This window comes from Naegleria gruberi, assembly GCF_000004985.1.
Source record: "Naegleria gruberi genomic scaffold NAEGRscaffold_57, whole genome shotgun sequence".
Classification (NCBI taxonomy): Eukaryota; Heterolobosea; class Eutetramitea; order Acrasida; family Naegleriidae; genus Naegleria; species Naegleria gruberi.
The window spans coordinates 264,860-292,522 of record NW_003163270.1 but is presented as its reverse complement, the minus strand read 5'-3'; the positions used below and the strand labels follow the sequence as shown (position 1 = coordinate 292,522).

Genomic DNA, 27,663 nt, shown 5'->3' with positions numbered 1-27,663 from the left:
AGAATCTTCTATTCAAATAAACACTAATGGTGAACAGAAGAGTGCTAATCTTCAATTACTGTATTCATTGCTTGGAATTGATTTCAATATTCTTTTTAGGAAATTGAAATATTTTTGGAAATTGATAACATTTAATGAATATTTATCAAACAGATATTACGAGAGCAAAATTAAATTGAGGATAGAGATCATATTCTTTTGTAAAAATGATGAATTTTCCATGAATTTAACCAAGGCATTCCAACATTTGAGAATTGACACACATGACTTTGAGATTGTGGACAGTGTCTTTCCAATATGAATTTCTCTCTTACTGTGGAGTATTGTTCATTAAATACGGCTTATTTGCTTCATTAAATCTGGTTGATTTTGGAACAACTGAATCTTTACCTCTCGTGTGGAAAATTGATAGAAACATTCAAGTCCATATTTTTTTTCAATTAATAGTTCCAAAACAAATTCATAATCATTTCTGATTGTTTCAGAGGCGTATTGGAACATGTTATCATCTTTCATTACAACTTTCTTCACAAATTCCTTATTTGACCTCAATTTCTCGGAAGCATATTGAATACAACATGGTAAATAAGTAAGTGCAAGAAAGAAACTCAAATCGTCCTTAATTTCATCAGAAGCATATTGGAGAATGGGCACTCTCTTATTCGAAACTATAAAATTTTTGAAAAAGCTTCGATCATTTCCAAATCTTTTTGTGAATGACTTTCCAATGAGATTCTTGGTATATTCTCCAACTAAGGTGAATCCTTGTGAAAAGAATCGTTCCAATTCTGAAAAAAGTAATGAATCTGACATATCATCCCAACAAACATGTTCCAAAGAAGAAGAAATGGATCTTGTCATTTCAAATAATGTGCTGTCAATACTGTTTTTGGTTTCCTGTGTAAGTGAATCATACTTTGATTGATCCTTCCATGAATAGCACTCATAATAGATAATTTTAACATGGCTTTCGTTCATATAGTGAAAGAATGTTGAAGAAAATTGATAATGGTCATTAGAATACAGAGATGGTTCAATAAGCGAACAAGCTGCACAAACCATAATCTCTCTTTGTTTAAAGGCTGATGCGTACAATTTCTCAATAGAGAACTCCTCATTCTTAGGAAGTAATTGAGCAGTTTCATTTCTAATAAAACTTTCGTCAAAGAACAAAAGTGGACTAGCAAAGAATAATAATTTTTGATTGGGATACTCTGCCTTGCAATGGTTGTGTACCTTAATGAGCTCATCTCTGTCTTCTTTCCTTCCCATAATGTTCAGGATGATATTTTCTCGCACATAGCTAGCTTTCATACTTCTTGAAAAGCAATCATTGATAATACACTTGATAAATTCAATATTTCCTCTCAGCTCAGGAGAAGCATGTTTGAACAGAGACGGGTTAAACTTCAGGCAACTCAATTTCATAAATGTAAAATTATTTTTGAGCTCTGGTATAATATATGGAAAAGAATTCACACCAAATAGAGAATTGGATGAATAGATTGAGAAAATGCAAGAGGCAAACTGCTCTGAGTTTTGCAATCTTTCAGAAGCAAATTTAAAGTATTTTGGAATCTGCATTGCACACAATACCAACTCAATATCCTCCCTGTCCTTGTCAGAAAATAATTCTAATAGGAATCCTTTTCTAGACAGCACTATTTTCTTTAGCTCCAAGTAGTGATATGGTTTTATAGGCAAATCCTGAATCGCAAGGAACTTGTGGACAATAACTGCCTGATACCAGAATTCCTCATCTTGATTTAAATAGAAGGAAGGAAACCAGAAATATGTGAATCGAGAAGCCATTCTTAATGCAAAATCAGTATTCTTCAAGTGAGAAGGTGGGAGTTTACTGATCATACTTGGACATGTTTTGAGTGCTTCAAAGATCAATTCAGGATCTTCTGAAAATATCCTATCTACGTAATTTAGTATGTTTCCATGATGTTTGACTGATTGCAGGATTAAATCTCTGTCATTCTTATAACTAATCATATTCCTTAATTTTTTATCAATACGGAGCTCACTAGAAGTACAATAATTGAATAATCGATTAGAATGTTTAAACAAGTTCACAATACCCTTGTTTGGAATATCAGAAAAATCAATCCTATCAAGAATTGTAAATAAATCATTTCCACATTCACTCAAATCCAAAGCCATTTCCAAAACTTGTCTATCAGCTCTCAATCTCTCAGAAGCATACACAAAAACCACTTGTTTTCGTTTCACCAAATCCAAAATAAACTCCTTGTCATCTTTCAATCGATTGCTTGCATATCTAATAAATCTTCCTTTAAGAAGCACCAATTTTTTAATAAAAACTTCATCATTTTCATCGGGTGGAGGATTTTCCTTCACAAATTTTCCAATCTTTTTAAAATCCAAACTGTACACTTTTTCCAAATAATGATGTTTTTCAATGTTAAATTTACAATCTAAAACTTTTTTAATTTTCAATAATTGATAACCAGTGTGATGAGCGTAAAATTGGTGACGCCATTCCGATTGAGAAAAACAAAGCTCATGATCTAGAATAATACGTGTGCTCATTTTTTTGTAAATTTTGATAATTAATTAAAGTTTATAATTTATTGGAGATCATCAACCAATTGACTAGCAGAGAATGGGGAAGCCTTACGAGCAAGACGTTGAGTCTTCTTTCTTTCACTATCAACTTGTTGTCTCAACTTTTCCAAATCATCTTGCAATTCGAGGAGCTTGTCCTTTTGTTGACGATTTTCAGCTTCCAACTTGGACTTGTCTTGTTCAGACTTTTGCAACTTGGAGGCATCTGATTGGGATTGAGATTGCAACAACTTGTTTTCACGTTCAGTCTTGGTCAACTTTTGTTCCAAATCTTGCTTAGAACGAGATTCTTCTTGCAAACGACGTTGGAATTCACGGAGATCACGATCAGCCTTCTTTTGTTCACGAGAAGCAGAAGCTCTTTCCTTCTTGGCTTGGGCAACTTGGTTATTCAAGTCCAACAATTCATTTTCATATTGTTGCTTCAATCTACGAGCAGCTTCGTCCAACTTGGATCTTTCTTGTTCCAAATCTTGCTTCAATTCTTCATTTTCACGTCTAACACGAGAAGAAACTTCATCAGCAGAAGCACGTTGATTACGTTCTTGCAACAAGTCAGTTCTCAATTGTTGAATCAAAGCTTGTTGTTCTAACTTGTTACGATTCAATTCATCTCTCAAATCTTCAGATTCTTCAGCTAATTCTCTCAATTCATCACATTCCAATTCAGCAGACTTCTTTTGTTGTTCAGCCTTCTTTCTCAATCTTTCTTCAGTTTGGAGACGAGTCTTCAATTCAGTCAAGTCCATTTCAACAGAACGCTTCTTGTTTTCAACTTCAACACGTTGATTAGTAACTTCTTCAACACGAGCCTTCAATTGGGCAAGTTGCATTTCGTATTCACGTCTGAGCTTTTCAACTTCAGCAGAGTCAACACCACCTGCAACACCACCACGTGGTTGCTTTTGCAAATCCTTGAATTCATCCTTAAGTTCAGAGTATTGTTCTTGAATCTTCTTCAATTGAGTCAACAAGTCATTCTTGTCATTATCAGATTCAGCCAAAACACGTTCAACTTCTTGCTTGAGTCTCTTGTTTTCCTTTTCAAGATCATCACGGAGACGAGCAATATCAGTCTTCAATCTGTTGTTTTCAGATTCAATAGATTGACGAGAGGAAGCTTCTTGTTGTTGCTTGTTATTAGCATCACCAAGACGAGAAGTCAAATCTTGAATTTGCTTTCTCAAACCGTCCAATTGTTCATCAGCTTCATCCTTATCACCATCACGTTCTTGCAAGTCCTTGGTAAGCTTCAAGATATCAGCCTTCAATCTAGCAATTTGAGTATTAGCTTCTTCAAGTTGTCTCTTGGCACCAGAAACATCACCAGATTGGTTAGTCAAATCCTTGTTCAATCTGTCACGTTCATTCTTAACAGTGTTCAATTCATTTTCTAATTGTTTAACACGGTTATCAGCATCATTCTTCTTTTGAGTTTCAGATTTCAATTGGGATTCAACACCTTGCAATTGTTCAGCCAATCTCTTAATTTCCTTATCGGACTTGCTCTTCTTCTTGTCAGATTCAGACTTGGATGATCTTTCAGATTCCAAGAGAGCAGTCAATTCACGGATCTTTTCTTCCAAAGCTCTAACCTTAGCATCCAAATTAGAGGATTCAGATGACTTATCAGAGAGAGCACGAGTAGCTTCATCCAATTGACGTTGGAGCTTTTCAGCTTCAGTCTTCAACTTGTTGACATTGTTTCTTTCATTATTCAAATCAGTTTGGAGTTGTTTGAATTGGTTGTCCAATTGATTCTTACCACCTTCAGTGTCAGAAAGGGCAGATTCCAATTCGTTGGCACGTTCCTTTTGGTTATCCAAATCAGTTTGTAATTGATCAGCACGTTGCTTGGTTCTGTTCAATTCATCCTTGGCAGCTTGCAATTCCAAATCGGTTTGCTTCTTTTGGGCATCCTTATTACGACCTTCATTTTCCAAGTCAGCAATCTTCTTTTGAAGAGCATCAGCTTGTTGTTCCTTTTCCTTGAGGTCAGATTCAAGCTTTCTGATACGGTTATCAGCATCATCCTTTTCTTGTTGAAGATCATCCTTGTTCTTCTTCAAGTTCTTCAAGTCCTTATCAGCCTTCTTCAACTTGTTGAGGAGATCATTCTTTTCATCATTGGTTCTGTTCAATTGGAGAGTTAATTCATCCTTTGATGATTCAGAGAGCTTCTTCAAACGATCAATTTCGTTATTCTTGTTCTTCAACTCTTCATCCATTCTGAACTTGGTATCAGAGAGTTCTCTTTCGAGATCCTTGTTACGTTCCAAAAGCTTTTGGTTTTCAGATTCAAGATCAGCAATTCTTTGCTTGAGCTTGTTGATTTCAGCTTGAAGTTGAGCAATCAAATCATCTCTGTCATGAACAGCGTTTTCCAAATCATTAACCTTGGAGTTGGCATTATCCAAGTCAGATTGGAGTGAACGATTCTTATTTTCAGCACCTTGTCTCTTACGAGTTTCTTCATCCAATTGGTTGGACAAGTTTTGAGCACTTTGTTCAGTAGCAGTTAACTTTCTTTGCAAGTTATCAGCAGACTTCTTTTGCTTGTCCAAATCTTCTTCCAAACCTTGCTTTTCCTTCTTGGTCTTCTTCAATTCAGAATCCAATTGATCACCAGCCAATTGAGAGTCGGTCAATTCCTTCTTCAAGTCCTTGATGTCCTTATCACGCTTCTTCAAATCTTCTTCACGAGCCTTACGGTTATTGGATTCATTTTCCAATTGAATACCTTGGTCAGAAAGCTCCATTTGGAGTCTAGAAATTTCATTGGACTTGTTATTGATTTCATTACGAGAATCAGCAAGATTATTTTCCAAATCAGCAATTCTCTTATCCAAATCCTTGGCCTTCTTGTTCAAGGTTTCAATTTCTAAATCCTTGTTTTGCAAGTCACCACCCTTAGATTTGATAATCTTTTCACGTTGTTCAATTTCATTCTTCATATCACGAATGGCTTCTTCGAGCTTCTTTTGAGCTTGGTTAAGAGCAGCAATAGCTTGAGTGTTACGAGTGATTTCAGAGTCCTTGTCATCGTTATCCTTTTGAGAACGTTCCAATTCTCTCTTTCTATCATTCAACTCCTTTTCGAGTTGGTTCATGTGATTATTCATGGTATCCAAACGATTACGTTGTTCTTCCAAGTCATCAATGAGCTTCTTACGAGATTGTTCGAGAGCATTCTTTTCAGTTTCAAGCTTCTTCTTAGAATCCTTTTCACCTTCGAGATCCTTCTTGAGTTGTTCGAAATCTTCCTTCAACTTCTTAGTGACTTGTTCACTTGAGAATTCCTTAAGATATGGACGAGTCAAGTTAATTAATTGCCACCAACCCCAATTCTTGAGCTTCAAGTAGGCACGGAAGTTTCTTTGGATCAACTTGATAGAAACCAAACGTCCTTGCAACTTCTTATAAGCAACTCTTTCATAAGCGGCTAAAGCAGCAGCTTGAGCAACACCAATAATCTTTGAAATTTGAGCTTCACGATATTCTTCAATGAGAGCTTCTTGTGAGGCCTTCAAGAAGACCTTTGTGGCACCCAATTTATATTGAGTGGTTTCTTCAAACTTGATAGAATCAAGAATGACTTGAGCCTTACCACGGAGATTTGGTTGTTGTTCCAAAGAACGTTTATCTTCAACCAACAAATCATAACGTTTGACGAATTCAGCATATGGAATACGACCTGGATAACCCTTACGAGCAATACGAATACCTTCCAAGACACCGTTACATTTCAATTGATGCAAAACAAGACGATCATCAATGATAGCTGGCTTTTGCAAATTGTTTGGTTTGATACAACGGATAAAGTGAGGTTCAGTTGATTCTAACAATCCCATAAGATCCTTCAATTGATTCTTATAGTTTGTAGCAACAGTCTTGAAACGAGCACTACCAACAGATCTCTTTTCATTAGCCTTGGTTCTTTCTCCTGGAACATCAAAGAGTGATTTAATCAAAGTATTACCAGAAGCAATCATAGTTGATTTACAATCTTCATTGAGTGGATCAACGTTCTTAGTGAACCATTGAACAACATTGTATGGAACATCACCAGCATAGTGAGAAAGGATGAATTCCTTTTCATTGAAACGAGAAGTCTTGAATTGTTTCTTAGTACCATGATTCTTGTTAATTTCACGAACCAAACCTTCTTCAGATTGTTGAGCCATGAAAGTTTGTTGGTCCAAAATAGCCAAGATACCCAATGGCTTTTCAATCAAGTCAATAGTTGGTTGCAAGTCCAAACCAAAATCAATGAACTTCCATTCAATCTTTTCCTTCAAGTATTCTTCTTGTTCCTTCTTGAACATATGGTGATTGAAGAATTGTTGCAACTTTTCGTTAGTATAATTGATACACAATTGTTCAAAACTGTTCAATTCAAAGATTTCGAAACCAGCAATATCCAAGACACCAATAAAGTTCTTAATCTTTTCCTTTGATGTCAAAGATTGATTAATGGAACGAACTAACCAGTCGAACAAACGATTATACATTGACTTGACTAAAGCAGATCTATTGAAACCAGCTTGAGCAACATTGACGTGAGTTTCAATGATATCAGTTGGAGTAATAATGTTTGGCTTCATGAAACCCTTTGCCAAACCTTCTGGATCAACACACAATAATTCAGAAGCAGTATTGAGTGGTGAACGTTCTGGTAACATGGATAAATCTTCATCATCCTTTACAAATTTACAATTACCCAAATGGAGAATTGAAGCAACAATTCTACAAGTAGCATCAATTTCATCTTCACTGATACCAATAATACGCATGGCCTTCAATGTTTCTTGGAATTCCATAGCATCATTAATACCTGGAACAGAAGTACAACCAGATTGAGAGACATAGGCATAACTGTTAACATTAGTCAAGTGATACTTGTTTCTAGCTTGAGCATCAGAAAGGATTTGATAGAAGAAGTGGAAATTTCTTTCATCACCAGCTTGAGCAGTAACTCTTGTTGTTTCTAATAAGTAGTGTTGAATCTTACAACCAGCAATATAACCACTTACATTGAAGTCAACTTCAATGAATTTACCAAAACGAGATGAGTTATTATTACGAAGTGTCTTTGCGTTACCAAAAGCTTCCAACAATGGATTGGTTTGCAACAATTGGTTTTCTAATTTACCAGCACCATGTGAAGCACCAGCTGTAGCAGTCAAATATTGGATAATCTTCTTGGTATTTTCAGTTTTACCAGCACCTGATTCACCTGTAACCAACATGGATTGATTCAATTGATTTTGTAACATTTGTCTATAAGCAACATCTGCAACTGTGAAAACGTGTGGTTCAGCATCTTCACGTCTCTTACCATTATGCTTCTTGATGATTTCATCAGTATAGATTGGTAAATTCTTGTATGGATTGACGGCAACTAAAAAGAGACCAGAGTATGTGTAGATTTTATCACTTTCATAACGCTTCTTCAAGTTGAAAAGCACAGAAGGTTCATTCAGATGGGATAATCTAGCCATATCTTCAATACCTGTCAATTTTGGAGGATTCATTGGGAAAACTTCTTCAATTGGGAGTGTCTTCTTATCACCTGATTCTGTTTCAACAACAACTTCCTTTCCTTTACGTTCTTTAATTTCACCAACTTCGAAAGCATTAAGTGCTTCACCATTACATGGTACCCACATAAAGTTGGCACCTGAAACTTTCCAGTTACTTTCATCTGATTGAGCATCAACAAGTTTTGTAAAGAGAGTTGCTGAAGCTGCTGATTTGGTTCCAGCACCAGCGCCACCACGAGCTGTTCTACGACGACGTTGGCTTTCGTCACCAACTTCGATATTATCGTTTTCTTGAGACATTAGTGGTTTTGTTGATTTGTTTTTTTAATGTGTGAAAATTTATCAATCTAACCCATCATCCTTCAAATGATTTTACATCGCCTGTCAATCATATTGATGACAGCAGTGAAGTGTAGATGCTGAAGAGTCGTCTATCATCATGCTCGCAACAAGGAAAGATCACACAAGCACGTTCATCAGGAAAGTGGATAGTTGATGTCACTTTGACGAGTTTTGTATCAAAAAGTTCTCCAATACTCAAATTTAATCTTCATAAGATGTTGATTGCTATCATCATAATAAAGGAAACATGTAAACAAAATTTCTAAAATATTATTGTTGTTGGTGAAGTGTAAATATCGTGATGATTGCCTTCTTGTGAAGAAAAGAAGAAGTAAGATAATTTGGATAATTCAGTGATGAAGATGTTGAAGTTATCCGTTTGTTATAAAAGGTTGATTGGATGATGAAAAACTTGTATGACGAAATTACTCGGATACTCTCTTCTGTTCATCCTTATTGTTGGTTCAATCAAAAAGCAGCCATCCTCGCAACCCTTTAAACAATTTTTTCTAAGGTTCTTTCTCCAAATGGTGAGCACTACTGCCAAAGCAATATTTACTAAGGTTCTTTCCAAAGCAAACAATATTTTTCCAGCACAAGCTTTTAAGCCATTTTTTCTTTTGAAATTTACAGCAAAACGGTTTTTGGCGGTTTGTTAACACCATTTGCTATGTAGAATAGTTTGCAAGAAATTGTTCTTAATTGTTGTTGTTTCGTACTTTCATTGTATACACATCGATACAGTGAGTGCTTTACAAGTTACTTTTAATGTTGATACTTTGGGAAATGAACATCTAATATTAACTGTTTGCACTCTATTTAAACTAGAAAAATTCCAAGGCAAGTAATTGTCTGAAAATGAAAATTCAATTTCTTATTTTCAGTTCAATTTTTCAGTTCTAAAATTCCAGTTTAAGGGTCAAAATGTCATGTCACTTCTAAGGGTATGTCAGAAATCATTAATTATTTGGAATGAGTTAGTTATAAAAACCAACAAACCATTGACAGCTTTGTTACACATCTTTAAAAAAATTAGCCATGCCAGAAATTATTGGATCTTCAACTGCGTCCAAGCAATCTCTTGGTTTCAACGTTTCGTTATTAGTAAGTGTCAGTTGACAATCCATGTGGATAATATGTGAATAATGTCGAAAAATAACAATGAAATATTTCAAACTCCACTTGCGCTCTAACCTATTTAATAGAAAGGAGGTACTATTAGTCAAACAATCGTAAGTTTCGAATAATCTTTCGCATATTCTAAAAAACCAAATAGATTGGTGCTATCATCTCTGGTTTGGTTATTGCTTCCACAGTAGCCACCATCTTGATGGTGTCCTTGATTTCCTATCAAAGACCAGTTGCTGTCAATGATTTAGCTTCCACCTACAAGAATATTCCATTGACCATCAATGTTCTTTCCAATGATTATGATCCTAAAGGAGCAAACATTTCATTGGTTCAATTTGTTGTCTATCCAAATCATGGTTCAGCCTCAATTCAGTCCAATAGTCAAGTTCTCTACAAGTCAAATGGTACTTTTGCTGGAAATGACACTTTCAGTTATCAAATTACTAATGGTTACAAGACAGCAAATGCATCTGTTACTATTCAAGTTTTGAATCGTCCACCAGAAGCCGTTCCTATTCGTGTAACTGTCAGTAAGAATGCCAAGAATTCAGTAATCAACATTTTTGATTATGTTGGTGATAATGATGAGAAGATTAATGATCCAGATAATGGTGATTTAATTCAAGCAGTTTCTTTCACTAATCAAACTATTGTTAGTGGAAATAGTGCTGAAACTGGTTCAATTTCTGTTGATCCAGCTAATGGTTTCTATTATACTCCTGCATATGGTTTCAATGGTGTTGAACAATTTGCCTATTCCATTTCTGATGGCTATGACACTTCGAGCTCTATAATTACTGTCACTGTCTCCAACGATCCTCCAATTGCTGTTGATGATACTTACAGAATTCCTAAATTCCGTTCATTGGTTTTGGATGTTTTGGCTAATGACTATGATATCAATGGTGATGATTTCAATATTACAAGTGCTTTGGGTACTGGTTATGGTGCTATCAATGTTGGTGAAAAGAAGATTACTTACATTACAAGTGGTAGTGTCAATACCAAATATTCTGATTCGTTTGAATATACCATTTCAGATGGTGTTGCTACTTCATCTGGTATTGTTGTAATCTCAGTTTACAATCAAAATCCAGTTGTCTATTCTAAAACTGTCACTGTTGCCAAGTCATCCACTAATAATTCAATTACTATTGATTATTATGATGCAGATGGAAAGGATTTGATCGTTCCAAGTACAATCACTCCTTCTCTTGCATCTGTTTCTTCTTCTTTACAAAAGACTACTAATTATGTCAATATTTTCTTTGATTGTTGTGATTGGCTTAGTGTTGAAACAAACAATTACACTATCCTTTTCACACCAGTTTCCAATCAAGTTTACACTCAAACTTTCACTGTTGTCATGTCAGATGGTGAAGGTACAGGAAGTGGTATAATCACCATCAACGTTGTCAATACTCCACCTGTTGCAGTTGATGACCTTGCCGAATGTAATAAGAATCTTCAAGTTTATGTCAATCTCGTTGCCAATGATTATGATATCAACAGTGGTGACACTGCAAAGATCGTCTTGTCAAGTGTTGGTTGGAATTCCACAACATTGAATGGAGGAAGTTTGACCCTCTTCAATGAAACACATGCTCTCTACTCAGCTCCAAATGGTTTCTTGGGAACTGACGTTGCTCAATATGTAATTTCTGATCAAAGTCTTGATGCTAATGGTAATGCTGATCCAACAAGTTTCTCAAAGGGAAAGCTCACTGTTACTGTTATCAATAATCCACCAACTCCTGCCGATGATACATTCGAGATTTCAAAGGGTGTTACTTCCATTTTGAATGTTTTGGATAATGATTCTGATCCAAACGATGGTCTTGGTTCAGTATTTATTGTAAACTTTGTTTCTGCTTCTACAATTAAGAATATTCAAGCTACTATTGTACCTGGCACTAAGAATACTTTGTCATATGCTGCTTCTAATGCTGAATATACTGATTATTTGACCTATGATGTCACCCATCAAGATGGTTTGACTTCAACTTATAGAGCTACAGTTACTTTACAAGTTGTTAACGATGCTCCTGTTGCTGTTGATGATTCCTACTCCACATTGTGGAATAGATCAGTTGATTGCTCTGTAAAGGATAACGATTCTGATAAGAATGGTGATTTGACCACATCCACTGTTCACATTACCACAAATCCAACTCATGGTTCTGTTGTTGTATTGGGAAGTGTTGTCAGATACACACCAACTGATGGTTTTGTTGGAACTGATTCTTTCACTTACAAGTTAAATGATGGAAGTTCTGCTAATGCTGATTCCAACTCTGCTACTGTCACTATTACTGTCAACAATAACGCTCCTGTCACTGTTGATGATTCCATCACAACTCACTGGAGAAATCCTAGTGGTGTCTTGGTTAATCCATTGTCCAATGATAGTGATCCAGATGGTGATGCTCTTGTCTTAGAATCTACTACAGCTGACTCCTCTGTTGGAACTGTCACCTTGTCAGATTCCAAGACTATCAAATTTATTCCAAACACTGTCTCTGCCACTGTTGGTTCAAAGTCATTCACTTACTATGCTTATGATTACAATAAGAAAACTCAAGGAACTGTCAACGTTCAAGTGACCAATACTAAACCAGTTGGTACAGGTGAATCATACACTCTCCATTGGGCTGCTCCTGCAACCTTGTTCTCAGTTTTGGACAATGACATGGATCCAAATGGAGATCCAATCTCACTCTACTCTGTTAGTGGAAGTACTGCTGCTTCTGTTAGTGGATCTTCTGTTAAATATACTGCCAAGAAGAATGGATTGGCTGATACTTTCCAATATGTTATTACTGACACTGTTTCACAATCTGATACAATTACTGTTAACGTTGGTTTTACTAATAATGATGTACCAAGTGCTTCAAATGTTGCTACTTCTGTTCATTGGAGAACTTTGTTGTCTCAATCTCTTAATCAAGATTTCACTGTCATGGCAAAGACAACTGACAATGATGGTGATTCTCTTACTTTGACTGTCAATCCAACTGCTTCAGGATTATCTGGAGCTTCTTGTTCAAAGACTAGTGACACTGTTCCAAAGGTTAGAGTTACAGCTCCACCTAATACTCTTGGTACAGCCTCATGCTCATTCTCAGTTTCTGATGGTTTGGCTTCATCTGGAAGTAAAACTGCTCAATTGACCATTACAAACAGTGCACCAACATGTTCAAACATGACCGTTTCATTCAAACCAATCTATGTTACAAGTGGTCAAAACTATTCAATTTCATCATCAGTTACTGATCCAGATTCCAATGATATTCCATATTTAGTTCCTGGAACTGCTCAAATTATTGGAAATTCCTATCCTGGTGATTCTTTCACTGTAGTTGGTGCATATTTGAACTTTAAACCAAACGCAAACATTGGTGCTCGTACCTATGCTTACACAGTCACTGATGGTTTGACAGCTTCATCAATTTGTTACATTAACATTGTTGTCAGTTCATTGAGCTCTTCAAATTATGATCAAAGTTATGATGTCCACTGGAATGCCAACAATTATGAAGTTCCAATCTTGACTAACTTGCCAACTTCAACTATTAAGGCAATTGGTTCCACTTCTAATCCAACTGTCACCTTGTCAGGTGGAAAGATTTACTTTACTCCTTTGAGAAAATTGTACATTGATACGTTCACTGTAACTGTTACTGATACTGGTCTTGATAGTACTGTTTCTGTTACTATTACTACTTACAATAATGTGCCAACTGCCAGTCTTGCTACTCAATTTATTAATTGGGGAGGCTCAAAGACAGTTGACTTGTTAACTAATTATGTTGATGATGATTATTCTGCTGGTAGAGAAACAAAGGGAACAGTCAAGAGCGTTGATAGCTCATCAACTTTGGGGTCTGTCTCTGCAGTAACTGGCAGTTCAATCACTTACACTGCTCCTACCAAATATGTCGGTCCAGACTCTTTTAAGGTAACTGCAACTGATGGTTTGGCCACAGTTACTTTCTCAGTCACATTCACCATGACTAATACTGCTCCAGTAACCAACACCAAATATTTCAATGTCCACTGGGCTACTCACAAGACGGGTTATCAAATGGACATGAGTACTGGAGTAACAGATGTTGAAGGAAATGCATTAACTTATTCAGTTCAAGTATCTAGTGTTTCTCCATCCGGGGCTGGATCTATTGCTATGCCAACTTCACCAAATGCTGTTGCTACTGCTGGTTCATCTGTTTATTTGGGAACTTTCTCATTCACTTATGGAGCTAGTGATTCAATTGTGTCAACTCCAGGTACAGTTTATGTCACTGTTTATAATAACATGTCAGTTCCAGTTGCAAGCTCAAAGAATGTTCACTGGAAGGAAACTGGTGTTACCTTGAGTCCATTCGCAACATTTGCACCTTCTTTGAAAGATCCAGATAATGACAACTTGTCACTTGTTAGTGCATCAGCTCAAAAGGGTTCAGTTTCAGTTGGAACTTCAACCATTACTTACAATGCTCCGGGAACCTACATTGGAACTGATGTTGTCACCTATAAATTCACAGATGGTGCTCAATCCCTTGAAAATAGCAACACTGTTGTAAATGTCAATGTTTATGACAATGCTCCACAATGTGTTGACAAGACAGCAACTACCAAATGGAAATCATCTGTTTCTGTGGATTTATCATCAGGTGCTTGTACTGATTCTGATTCATTGGATACTGCCTACTTCAATGGAGCTACTTCAAGTGTTGTTGGTGGAAGTGTTTCAGTTTCGAATAAGATTGTTAGTTATACTCCTTCTGCAACTTCTTTAACCTTTACTGGTTCTAATGGTGCTTACTCTGCTACAGGTTCTTTCAAATTCCAATGTACTGATGGTATGTTAACTGCCAATAATCCAGGAACTGTCACTGTAACTGTCACTAACAATGCTCCAACAGGTACTGGAAAATCCACATCAATTGACAGAGATTACACAACCTCTACTTATGATTTCACTTGGGCTCAAATTGCCACAGTTTCAGATGCTGATGGAGATTCCATTTCTTATACCAATTTCGTTTCTTCTGATTCAAGTATTACAGTTTCTAATATTGGAACTGGTATCAGATTGACCACCAGTAACAAACTCATCCTTGGTCTCAAGACAATTCAATTCAGATTATTCGATGGTCTTCATTACAGTACATCAAATCTCACATTCAGTGTCACTTTCCTCAATTCTGCTCCAATCTGTTCTTCAAGCTCAATTGACTTGTTAAAGAAAGGTTCAATTGACTTGGCCACCTTATTCAGCGCCACCGATTCCAACAATGATCCAATCACCAACACCATTACCAATTCCATCTCTTCAACATTTGGCACCTTGACAGGAACTGTTTTCAAAGCTTCATCCACTAACAGTGGAACTTTCCAAGTCACTTACACTAGCACCGATTCTCAAGCTACGAGTAGCAGTGCCTGTTCAGTGACTGTTAATATTTATAATCAAATTCCGGTTGCAAATGATGTGACTTTTACGGTGGTTCCACTTGCTACGAGCAATGTCCATACTTTTGGTTATACGGCCACAGATGCTGATGGTTCTGATGTGTTGACTTTCAGTCAAACTGGTCATAGTTGTGGCTCAATTGTGTCAAGTTTGACTATTTCTACTTCTGGAGTTGTCACTTTTACAAGATTGCCAACTGTCATTACTGGAACTTGTACAATGAATGTTAAGGTTTCGGATAACAATTTACCAACTAATGGAGTTGATACTGCTGTCATTACATTTGTCTTGTCACCATCAACACCAACTGCCAATGATGACAGATTTGAAATTAATCAAGGACAAACTATTAGAATCTACGTCTGGCAAATTCTCCAAAATGATATTGATGAATTTGGTTCAAATACTACCTTGAAATTAACCTCAATTTCTTGTCCAAATTCCAATTACTGTCACAAGACTCCAAGATTAGTGACAGTTAATGGAGTTGCTGCTATCGAAGTTGATTCTGACACCACAACCTGTCAAGCAGATAAATTCCAATACACAATGATCACTTCATTCAACGTCTCTAGAAACGCAACTGTCTACATTGAATTCAAGAATTGTTACTGCACTGCCAAGATTGACTTTGTCTTTTTACTTGATGCTTCTGGGTCAATTGGTACAACCAATTATAATTCAATGAGAACTTTGTGTAAACAAATTACAGGAAGAATGTCCATCTCATCAGATTCCATATTGGTTTCCATTGTAAGATTCCACTCGAATGCAACACTTGCTTTGAAACTTTCGAATGACGGAACAACAATTAATAATACCTTAACTAATATGGCTTATGAAGCCTCTTCAACTGGAACTATTCCTGGATTGAGAGTTGCTGTAGATGCTTTGAGACCTGCCAATGGAGGTAGAGATGATGCTGATAAGGTTATTTTCAGTAAGTTTTTTTTCACCCTTACAATTTCTTACAAATAATTTTTCAATTTATTTTACAATAGTTTTGACTGATGGTGTTGCCAACGTTCCATGTTCATGTGGTGATTGTAGAAATGAATACCAAGCAAGACCAAGTCTCTTCTCCAACTCTATCCAAACCAATATCTTGAACAAGTACACTGGTTCTGCTTTGAACACTCAATTGAATGATATTTGTGCCTACAAGTATAATGATACATCAGTTCTCAATGGAACTCAATGTGATTATTGTAGTACTTCCAAATCTGCTTATTGTTTGCCATGTGCTGATGCTCTTCCTGCAGCTCAAAAGATTAATAGTTGGAAACGTAATGCTAGTGGAGTTGTTCCATATGATTTGGATAATCCTTACAATGGAAATAATAAGGTCCAATGGGTATGTTTTTATTTTTTATTTTCATTAATTTTTGAATATTTCCTATTTTGATAAATTTTTAATTTTCCTTTTATAGAAAATTGTGGCTATGGCCGTTGGTTCTGCCATGTCCAACACTTGGGGTGCTAGACAAATTAGAGGAATGAATTATGATCCAGCGAGAGCCATGACAGTTTCCTGGACTGATTTATCATCAACCATGAATGAAATTGTCGATCAATCTTGTAACCAAGTTTCAACCGTTGTGGATGCTTAATTAGGAAATGATAATAAATTGTTTGTGAGATTCTTTTAGTTTCTAATAATTTAAAAAAATGAATTGTTGGGATTTAATACAAGATTCGAATGATTTCGAATATTTATTCTCAACAATGTTTCTCAATTTTCTTTCTTCCAAATTGATCGTCCCAAAAGTTACAAATTGTTTCTTTCATTGCTTGTTCCATCTTGAGAGGGATGTCAATATACAATAACTTCTCTTCACATCTATTAAACGAAATCCAATTTGGGAATTCTTCTTTTGGATTTTCTCCATCTGGTTTTCCATATTTGATAAAATTAGTCCAATAATAAATCATTGAATCAGATATTTTTCGATCCTTATCTGAAAATTCTAAATTTTGAGAATCAGAAAACATTCCACTCAAATCTGGATTATTCTTAATTTCGTCCAAAATTGATGGAAACAAATAAGGCAATTCAGAAGCATGTGGAGCTCCATAACAAGGACCCAATTTCGGTTGGACATACGAAAATACATACTGATAAACATTCCTTTCCACTCTACTTTTAGACGAAACATTCTTCTGCATCTCTGAAACCACCGATGAATAATATCGAGCTGGACAATAAAACAATGCATCCGTCATAAACACATTAAAGAATTGCAAAATACTCGAATAAGTCCCCTGTCCACCATAGAGAATGGACACTTGTGCCAACAACTCGAAAATTGATGAGAGAGGTTCCATATTGAAGAGAGTTCTGAAGAGGACATATAATTGATAGATATTGAGATTAGATCCTCTATCACAGGTGAATGCAGTGGTTTCATTCCTGGTCGTTCCAACCATCATGGAAATATTGGAGATTGGATTATTGACCTTGTCTAAATTTTGATAAATAGTTTCGGATAAAAGTTGACCATCAACTACTGGAACAAAGGTCATATTTCTCTGAGCTGTAATGAAATCTGCAAATGGTAATTGTCTCAAACAAGCTAGTGTGAAACAGGAAACTCTTGATTTCAAAATATTTGTAAATGCTTGAGCTCCGTCCAAAGTATTTTGTAAAACTGAGCTTGGAAGAATTCCACTTTGAATGATTGATTGTTGGAAGAGGTTTTCTGAAGAGAAAATGGAGGTGGAGAGTAGACATGCTATGGACATGCCACCTGCTGATTCTCCTGCTACGGTAATCTTGTCAGGGTTTCCACCAAAGTTTCGAATATTTACTTTGACCCATCTGATAGCTTCTAATTGATCGTATAAACCAAAGTTTCCATTCACACCACTTGTCTTATCAGATAAGAAACCCAAAGATCCCAATCTATAATTAATAGTTACAAGAACTACTGGAATTCCCATTTCGGCTGCTTTCGAACACCAATACGAACCATCATAGATAGAACCTGAACCACTTGTGAATGAACCACCATGAATCCAAACCATAACTTGCACACTTTCATTCAACATTGGTGTCCAAATATTCAGATTAAGACAATCTTCACTCATGGCCGAAAGTAAAGTTGTGGCAGTGGTTGGTTGTGGACAAACGTGGCCAAATGAAGTTGCATTGACCACAGAGGATTGATCATAGAGGAAGGGTACAGTAATCTTGAATCTATTATTGCCAGAGGTTTCTTGTCCATAACGAATTCCAATAAAGGAAGAAACGTTTCCATTTTGAAATCCTAAATATGTAACGCCATTGGAAGTAACTTGTGTGGATAGACAGAATACTGGTAAGAACAGATAGCAGGCGATACAGATAATTAGAAAGATGTTGAATAATTTCATTTTTTTAGACATTAAATTTTTAAAGTATTTCCATTTTTGCAAAATTACGAAAATAATCGATCTTCCATTTATGGAGTTCCTCTCAAATATTTCCTTCAAGGCTTTCAATTTTAAAGAGCATTAAAAGCCTTCAACATTTACATGTCTTTTAAGGAATTGTTAAGAAATTAAGGCAAAATGCCTCCCTTGGGAATCGAACCCAAGACCTCTGTCTTACTAGGACAGCGCTACTGCCAACTGAGCTAGGAAGGCGCACAATAAGCGTTTAGAAAGCCTTAATATCTTGGAAATCAGATAAAAACTGGCAAAAAACAAAATCTAATATATAGAATCCTATATATATAACCTTCAGCTGTTAAATTCCTTATATACAAAATGATAATCATAAGTCTAAATCAGTAGTAATTGACATTTCTTGAATTAAATTTTCTCCTACAGCTGTCAACAAATTATTCGTTATTGAAATTCTTTTCAAATTTTCCATCTCTCTTATAAATACAACTCCTTCATCAGTGATTTGATTTCCTGAAACATTGAGATAATTAAGCATCTTCAATGAACTAAGGTGCTTTAATCCCTCATCACCAATATCATTAAGGGAAAGAATAAGATCAACCAATTCATTCAAGGAACTCAAATAATTTACTCCTACATTAGAAATATCTGCTAATGATAGGAAGAGATGTTTCAATTTTGTAGATTGACCAATAAACTTGGCACCTTCATCGCCAATATTACTTCCTGTCAAATCTAAAATAGTTAAATTTGGTAATTCACAAAGATATTTCGCTCCCTCTTCATTTATATCATCGTAATCAATAAAAAGACTGGTCAATTCAGTCAATTTGCTTATTGATTTGACTCCCTCGTTTCCAATACTATTTTCACCAATATCGAGGGCTGTTAATGTTTTCAAATTAATTATTGGCTCGACTAATCCTATATTATTAGAGCGAATGTTAAGACGTGTTAAATTTTCCAGTTGACCAATTGACTCTAAACCTTCATTACCAATTCTACTATATCCAATATCAAGAGTAGTCAGGTTTTTTAAGTCACTGATTGATTTAGCTCTTCCCACACCATCAAGAATAGATTCATGCTTTGCCATGTTTCGAATAATTGTGAGCTCACGCAAATACTTGAATTCTTTTAAAAAATCACTTGATATTTCATTATCAATTCCTTCAAATAACTCCAATTCCCGAAATAATTTGATGAAAGAGCTTTTGGTCATTGTGTGAATTCTTTCATCATCCAATTTTCTAATACTAATCCGTAGATTAGAATATTTTTTTACAATTTCGAGCCATTGTTTAGAAACTAGACAACAACTTGTCAGTATAAATTTCCAATCATCAACAAATGCCAAGATCTCTTGGCACATATCATCCGAGAATATTTCTGATCATCAACCTATTAGAAATTTCACAAAAAAATCATCAACAAACCTTTTGTGTGGTTTTTACTCATTTTTTTATTTAAAAATCAATAGTTGATTATTTTCACAAGATAAAGTTCTCCAGTTTTATCATTAATACACATTCCATCAGGAATTGCAATCCTTAAATGTTTTAACTCGTTTCACACTATTTCCCTCATAATCAATAATATTAATCATTGAATCTCCTTCCTCACTAATGAAAATATATCTCTGCACTCGCTCGAACATGAGATAGGTTGGGAAGGAAGCATACAAACTCTTCTTTGTAACGAACACTCACCTGCCTTTTGAAGCAAGTGAATATTGGCTCTCGTTCCTGCATGATGCTCTGAAATGATAATGTCCTCATTATGATCTAAACAAATTCCAAATGGATAAAATTACAATAGAAAAAATGTTAAGCCATCAATCACGGAATGAAATATCCTCTGCCCTTCTCTATTATATTACTAGTAATTTAATATCAATAGAAGGAATTCATCTTCTCATTTCATCAAGTTTGCTTCGTGTATATTTGAAATTATACATATGCCACAACTCAACATGTACTTTATCATCTTCCAAACTTTCTTCGAATAGTACTATTCAAATATATCATCAACAACACTCCGAACAATAGTTTTTGGATATTTGGAGTTATTTCAACAACATAGTATCATTAGTAGGGAATGTCTAACATCACCATCAAGAGAGTTTGAATTTTTCCACTTAGTATTCATCGAGTTGATTTTCCACCTTGATTTCAATAAATTTTCAATTTGTTTTATTCTTGGTGTGTTTATTTCAAACTATATTAATTGCTCATATTCCACCATTCATTGTTTAAATAATAAACTTAGTAGATGATGTCTTTTCGTTTAAGGTTGTGTGAATCCTACCCTTATTTGGACCTTAGGAGAAAATCTCATTTTAAGGAGATTTTCTCCGTATTAAAGTATTAACAATACTTCAAGGTAATACTGTATTTAATAAATACAAGAGTCAGGAAATTATACTCTCTTTGCTTAAATTTTCTACCAACTAATAAAGTTAAGTTATTTTTTTTCTTTTTGGTAGTTAAGGTCCATAACAAACAACAACCGACCATCTTCTTTTACAACAACTCTATCTGGAATACCATCTTCTTTGGTGGTCCTTGGTGATTTTAAAAGAGAGCTAGCAATTATAAACTTTCCATTCCCATTCTTAAATCTGACAGAGTTGACAGTACTTATGTCACACAAAGAGAGATCTTTCTTTTCAAGAATTGGTGAATCGACATCCAATTCTTTTTCTTCCAATGTTAATTTGAAAGTGTTTGTTACAAAATCTAATGTATCCTTTTTGCTGTCAGATACAAAGAATACAGAAAGAGTGTTAACCGATTCTCCTGTTTCTTTTTCCACCGTAAAATTGGTGATTTTGTAAATTTTCAAGTCCCTGTAAGATTTCTCCCATACACCTACTGTTAAATTTTTCTCCTGCATTTGATATCTAGGACATGGCAATCTCAATTCGTCCACCTTCCCATCAAAAACGTTTTGAGCATTCTCTGATGTATTGTTCTTTGCCTCACCTAAATACAAAGAGACTTTCAGTTTATCCATTTTCACCCAGCAAACATCGAACTGTTGCACTTCATGACTTTTCTTTTGTTTGACAAGCAAATTCCCCCACAGAAACATGAAAACAGATTCATCATTTTCAGGTGAGTAACCTGTTGAAACAACATCATAGAAATATGACTGACACAAAGATAAAGATTCAAATATTTCATCTTTTTGTCCAAACAATTGAGAATATTGAGTCAAATTTTCCACTGACTCTGCATTACCATAAGCAAGGGTCCACATTATTTCCAAGTTATTGCTGCAATCTATTTCAAATACATATGATCCACCGAAAAATTCCTTCAAAATTAAATTTCCAATGTTTTTCAAATTATTGGTTATAATATTATAAGAACGACTCAACTCTAAAATTTTAGAAAAACAAGAGCTATGATTGTTTTTCCACATTGCACAAGAGTTCCCTAAAATTTTGAACAAGTGTTGCAACGAGAAACTTTTCTTCAAGAAAAAGAAGACCAATGAAAAATCTGGGTATTGTCCGCCAACCCATTTCTGAACTAAGAATTCATACTCCTCTCTAAATTGATAGTTTAATTGTCTATATAAAGCAAAATCTCCTCCATTGATCACAGGATAGACAACAGTGGCAAAATACTTCTCTTTAGTTTCATGTGTTTCTGATGTCTTTTTGTTAAACAATTCTTCACTCAATTCACATACTTTCTTGTTAGATTTCAAATGGAAAAGCATTTTGGATGCATATTTTTCGTTCATTAAGGAAGTGTTGAGATAATACTCATTTTCAAACTGTAAAGTTCTTCCTCTAAGGTCTGATCTTGTATAAAGTTTTGATATTATATTTTCATCTTTGAAAATGTCTGATAATTTTTCTGCATTCAAAATAAATAAACTATTTTCTGGATTATCACTTAGTAAATAAGCTAGCTGTCTCACAATGAAAAATGATTTAAGTAATGAATTGGTAGATTTTGAAAGACACTCAAAGAAATATTCCCCAATAAAAAGTAGAGTGCCTTCTATTGTCTTGAAATCAAACTCAAATTTAAGTGCACCAGTCATCTTATTAACTAGCCTCCAAATTGCTAAAGCTCTGTGAAAATGATTCCAATCAGAGCTTCGTATGTAATCTTCTGCTCTCTCTCTGCACTTTTCAGGGAAATGCTTTAAAAACGTAATGCACTTGTCTGAAAGATTCATTTGCTGTTTCAAGTGTATGTAGTCTTTTAAGGTAGGAGTTGTTGGCTCCAATATATTGGTTGATACAGAAGAAATGTTTGGAGTAGATATTAACAAGGGAGGAGGTGTGAGTTTTGGGGTTGTGTTGGGTGACTCTGAGGTTTTCTTTTGCTTTTTTTTTGGAGTTTCAACAAGTGGTTTGCTATGGCTAAATTCCATTTGATCTGAGGGTTGTTTTGAATGTTTTGATGTTCTTGGTTCTTCCGTGGGATTACATGTGGCATCTTTTGAGGTTTTGATTTCTTCCCTTGGAGTTCTTTTTGCATCTAATTCAATGCAAGACCTCCATAAGTTGTAAAGAATATTTCTTTCTACAACTCTCTCATCTCCCAAGTGACCATAATTGAATAATAAGAAACATCCAATGATAATCTCGAACCTGGTGATCTCTTCAACATTTTTGGTTCCAATATACTTGTTTTGGTCAACATTGAATATTCTTTCCCTAATCTTTTGATTACTGGCCAAGCCAAGGGTTGGATTCTTTGTAGAAATGAGCTTTCCTGAAATGGTTAAAAAGTTATAAAGATACAACAACCTGGTTTTGAACTCTGTGTTTCCGGTAGCAACCCCCAACAGTCTGATTTCAGATAATCTTTCCAATTCAAGAGCAACAAAATCTTCAAAACCTGCCTTACCTTTCAAAACTTGGCAGTACTCTGTTAGCATTTCTCTGCACTTTTCCTTCAAAAAGTAGTTCTTGCTTGTTGAATAGAGAACTTCTTTCGAGCTATTTACCAGTTTCTTTTGTTCGATTTCCAAAAACATCGGAAAAATAGATGATCCCATGATACTTTCTAAATAGATAATCTCTGCAGTAAATCCATTAAAGATAAAGTGGTGCAACAGAGAAAAACCAAATGCATCCCTTTTATGAACATATTTTCTGCACAGTTCTTGAAATGTTAGGTTTGTTTGATAAGAACTACGAAGATATTCTTTACAGAATTGAACGAGAAGATTGGACATCCCACCAATCTGGTCATTACAGCAGTCTTCAGCTTTGAATTTGAATTCATGTCGGTCAGAATAAGATTCAAAAGAAGTAGAGGTAAGAATAGCGGCAGCAAGAGGTTTGGCTTCAGAAAAGTATGAAACCATTAACAAGGAACCTTCTTGTTTAACATGCAACACATCCAAAGAATGTTCAACAGGACAATTATCCTTTGTTCTTGGTTTAAAAGCCATCCAAAGAATGTCTGAGAAGTGAAAGCCAGGTGTTTCAACAGACATGTGTTTAGTCTCTAATCGCCATTTGTTGAACTTGGATTCACCAGTTTTGTTTGAGATTGTTAAATTGCCTTGTTCGTCAAACGATCTCTTGATGTAATTATTAAAATCTTGATAAGAGGTGTTGTTTGCACTCATTTTTTTGTTTGGTTGGAGTGTCACTTAATTTTCTAAAAAGATAAATAAAATCTAATAAAGCAATGCTTTCCTACATGGTTTACTGTTACAACAAGATTTTAGTCCATTTCAATTCGCCAAATCAGATTTGGCAAAAAAATGAAATTACTGAGGAAAGCATTACTTTTTTGATTTTACCTATCTTCCTGCTAATTACATCCACTCAAATTGGTTCTACCAGGCACTGTTGTATTTGCAAAATTGTGCTTATCTATCCAAAGCAAATGTGTTAGAATTAAGGCAAAATGCCTCCCTTGGGAATCGAACCCAAGACCTCTGTCTTACTAGGACAGCGCTACTGCCAACTGAGCTAGGAAGGCGCACAATAAGCGTGACGAAAGCCTTAATATCTTGGAAAAATTCATTAATTAATCTTGATTATTAGCTAAATACTCTCTCAATCTCTCTTTGGCAAAATCTGGGAGGACTAAATCAATAAATGCTTCAAAGTTGAAACCAGGCGTACCGTAAATACGTCCATAACCGGATAATTCATGTTCTTGAACGAAATGATAAGGTTTGAAACCATTTTCGTCTTCATATTCAAATGTTTCAGGAGCCATTTCAAGGAATGGCTTAATTAATTGATATCTGTGAGGAGTAAAGCAATAGTGGAGTGGAATGCGACCATTTTTTGATTTTTGATAGAGCAATTTAGGGTTTTTCTGGGCAATTTTAAGAATTGTAGAGTTGGGGAGTTGAGATTGAATTGTAGTTTGAAGAAGGGATTTGGGAGATTTCTCATGTTGCAATTCACTCTGAAGATTTGCACTAGTAACAAAATTATCTATAATATGCTCAACTAGAATGGGATTGTTAGGAATGACAGATAACAGAATATTAACCTTATCTCCATTCTTTTGATAAACATCAAATAAATGCTCACTATTGTTAATGTGGGGAATTAGTTGAACTAACAAGTGCAAATAATCACTGTTATGGGCAGCTTGTTTAAAAAAAATTCGCATATGTTCAATTGTGAGATAATCAGGGTCTTTTTCTAACTTGTCAATAACTAATTTCAAGCCAATTTTACCAAAGTTAGTACATAATCTAAGGATTTGTTCTGGGCAATTTGAAACATCAAGACCCCACACAATACAATCCAAAAGGTTTGGTTTGTTCTTTGGTTCATTTACATATTTTGTGGGTGAATTGTATTCAAATTGTTTCTGATTAATATTTAACAAGTAAATATAGTATTGGAAGAGAGATTGATGGATGCTGGTTTTGAGCTCTTCTTTCCAGTTAAAGGAATATCTATCAACAAAATAGTTCAATAACTCCTTCTTTTCCTTAACTGTAAACCAATCATTATTAAAAATAGTTGCAAACTTTTCATCTCCTTGTGCGTATGACCGGGTTCGTTGTACTACAGGTCTATACCATCCATTATCCAATATAAATTTGGTGTTAGTAAAGTTTTGAATTCTACAAGGTATAACCTTCAAGTCTCTAAAATCATTACTTCTATTTAACACTCTACCTTCACAAATTATATTTACATTTGGCAAAGATATGCGTAAATTGCTAATAAATGTTGTATCCATGGCTGAATAAACATAGAAACTTCCTCCATAATCAAGCATTTCAACTTTATCCAGAATAAGTCTTGTAAATGATGCTGGAACAACTCCATAATAAACTAGTACAATCTTCTTTAGCTTGAGATGTGAAATGGTTTGAAACATCTTGGAGAACAAATACATAAAATCCTCTGTCGAAACGATTAAGGTCAGCTCTTCCAGATTGACCAGTCCAGGAATAATGAAGTGAAAATCTCTTGAACTGGAAATGGTGATGGACTTAATGTAAGGATTTTCAAATTCTTCACACTCAAAGGAATTAAATTGTTCATTGATAAATGGTAATGGTGTATTGTCAAATGATTCTTTGTTGGCGATAAAATTTCTCTGGAAAGGACTTTGAGGAGTAATTTCTTGGTTAGCAGATTGAGAATATACCTCAGCAACGTATTCTTCGTCAAATATCTGAGTCTCAACAATATTTGAATTACTTTCTTCATTTGGAGGAATAATGTTTCCATTGAATTTTGGGGCAGTTAATTTTTGTAATTCTGTTTGTTTTTCAGTAATATGTAATCGAATAAAGTCACCATTAAACTGTTTTCCTTGTTTTTCATATTGAGAATGGCTTGCTAATAAACAGGTCAGACCTTCCAATGTTAACAAGCTATCATCAAAGTGAGAAATGTCAATGCCTTCCTTACTAAATTTTGTGAAAATTTCTTGTTCCAATCTTAACTTGAAGGAATTAGAAATAATTCTATACTTGAGAAATTGAGCCCACCAAATTGACTTGTTGTCTACTGGAATGTATGAAACAATTTCAAACATCAAATCAAATGGTAAATTGTGCAATAGTTGATCATCATGCAGTTCATTAGGCATTGCATTCAGTTTAGATTTTGAGAGTTCCTCTCTCCTTCGAGTCAAATCTTGCATGATCCACAACTTGGCCAGCTTGTTACAATACTTGTATTGTTCCATTAATTCTGGAATATCTACATCAGTATTATTGACAGAAGAATGAGTGAACAACTTATTCCTTTCCACCAACTTTTCAAACAATTCATTATTGAATTGGTTAGCTCTCACACTCATCCCAATATCATTACTATCATTGAATAAAGGCCTAACAGTTTGATTCAAGCGGTGTGCTAGATTTGGAGTTGGTAGTGCATTAACATCACGTTCCAACATGACCTCCACTCTGTCTCTAATCGTATCCATAGAAAGGTTACTTTTGCTACTGCATGCATATTCAGCCAAATCTCTAGCAAAATCATCAACAGCTTGTGATTGAATGATCAAATCGAAAATCTTCTTCCGAATCACTTGGGCATTTCCCTGTGTAACTTCTACAATATAATTTACCAATTCAACTCTTGTATTTGGCTTCAATTTGTGATGCCATGGCTTGTCGGGATATTTACGTTTTTTACTACTATTACCTCCATCATAAGTGGAAGGAGCTAAATACTGAGGAGTATAACCTAACATGTTGATACTTTAATACAATATGATCTATTTAAAATTCTAATAAATTTAGAAATATTTCGGAAGGGGATTTGATTTTGTTTCTTGTTGTTGATAAAGAAGTTATTTAATAGGTTCCTTTGATCAAAGTTGTTTTGTTTTTTTGAACGTGTTGCGATCAAAAACTTTTTAAAACAAGAAGAAGCAAAAGTTTGGGAATTCAGCAGCAAGAAAGTTTGTTGAGTATTTTGGCGCCAAATCTTTAAGGCTGATTGTTGCGGAACAGGAATAATTGATTCTCAATGCTTGAGTTATTTGTTTGAAGGTTAGATTCTGTTGTGGGGATTTTGATCCCAACGTTGTGTTTCGTATGAGGTCAATGTATTGAGAGGCTCAGGGAATTTTGTAAAGTATTATATTGAAACAGTCCACCAGTGAAAATGTGATAGTTAAAGACTTGCTTTTGATCCAATAAGAGTAATGGAAAATTTAGTTTTGATTCGGCAAGATTCACCACCTCTCAGTGTGTGATATTACAACAGATCAA

At 35.0% G+C, this 27,663-nt stretch overlaps 6 protein-coding genes and 2 non-coding genes across 8 annotated transcripts; 1 reads left to right on the top strand and 7 right to left on the bottom strand.

The window, feature by feature from the left end:
• Positions 1 to 330: 330 nt before the first annotated feature.
• Positions 331 to 2,169, bottom strand: NAEGRDRAFT_73018 (uncharacterized protein; the record flags this gene model as incomplete). Its single annotated transcript, XM_002671935.1, has 1 exon — positions 331 to 2,169. One exon carries the CDS (start codon positions 2,167 to 2,169, stop codon positions 331 to 333), a length of 1,839 nt encoding a protein of 612 aa, XP_002671981.1.
• Positions 2,170 to 2,597: 428 nt separating this feature from the next.
• On the bottom strand, positions 2,598 to 8,451 carry NAEGRDRAFT_81378 (uncharacterized protein; the record flags this gene model as incomplete). The annotated part of the gene is made up of 2 exons (XM_002671934.1): positions 4,613 to 8,451; positions 2,598 to 4,525 (listed from the first exon to the last, which is right to left on the bottom strand). The coding sequence occupies exons 1-2, from the start codon at positions 8,436 to 8,438 to the stop codon at positions 2,598 to 2,600; spliced, it is 5,754 nt and encodes a 1,917-aa protein (XP_002671980.1). The 5' UTR covers positions 8,439 to 8,451.
• A 1,067-nt stretch (positions 8,452 to 9,518) lies between these two features.
• NAEGRDRAFT_73016 (uncharacterized protein) lies at positions 9,519 to 16,697 on the top strand (the record flags this gene model as incomplete). Its single annotated transcript, XM_002672003.1, has 7 exons — positions 9,519 to 9,584; positions 9,686 to 9,712; positions 9,757 to 11,881; positions 12,062 to 12,567; positions 14,236 to 16,027; positions 16,089 to 16,441; positions 16,518 to 16,697. The coding sequence occupies 7 exons, from the start codon at positions 9,519 to 9,521 to the stop codon at positions 16,695 to 16,697; spliced, it is 5,049 nt and encodes a 1,682-aa protein (XP_002672049.1).
• Positions 16,698 to 16,806: 109 nt separating this feature from the next.
• Positions 16,807 to 18,471, bottom strand: NAEGRDRAFT_73015 (uncharacterized protein; the record flags this gene model as incomplete). The annotated part of the gene is made up of 1 exon (XM_002671933.1): positions 16,807 to 18,471. The coding sequence occupies one exon, from the start codon at positions 18,469 to 18,471 to the stop codon at positions 16,807 to 16,809; it is 1,665 nt and encodes a 554-aa protein (XP_002671979.1).
• A 166-nt stretch (positions 18,472 to 18,637) lies between these two features.
• Positions 18,638 to 18,711, bottom strand: NAEGRDRAFT_t619. Its single transcript has one exon. It is a non-coding gene; the product is annotated as a tRNA-Thr (tRNA).
• A 130-nt stretch (positions 18,712 to 18,841) lies between these two features.
• On the bottom strand, positions 18,842 to 19,696 carry NAEGRDRAFT_73014 (uncharacterized protein; the record flags this gene model as incomplete). The annotated part of the gene is made up of 1 exon (XM_002671932.1): positions 18,842 to 19,696. The coding sequence occupies one exon, from the start codon at positions 19,694 to 19,696 to the stop codon at positions 18,842 to 18,844; it is 855 nt and encodes a 284-aa protein (XP_002671978.1).
• Positions 19,697 to 20,660: 964 nt separating this feature from the next.
• NAEGRDRAFT_59334 (uncharacterized protein) lies at positions 20,661 to 27,140 on the bottom strand (the record flags this gene model as incomplete). The annotated part of the gene is made up of 2 exons (XM_002671931.1): positions 20,661 to 23,909; positions 24,584 to 27,140. The coding sequence occupies 2 exons, from the start codon at positions 27,138 to 27,140 to the stop codon at positions 20,938 to 20,940; spliced, it is 5,529 nt and encodes a 1,842-aa protein (XP_002671977.1). The 3' UTR covers positions 20,661 to 20,937.
• Positions 24,364 to 24,437, bottom strand: NAEGRDRAFT_t618. The gene has a single exon. It is a non-coding gene; the product is annotated as a tRNA-Thr (tRNA).
• Positions 27,141 to 27,663: the final 523 nt, after the last annotated feature.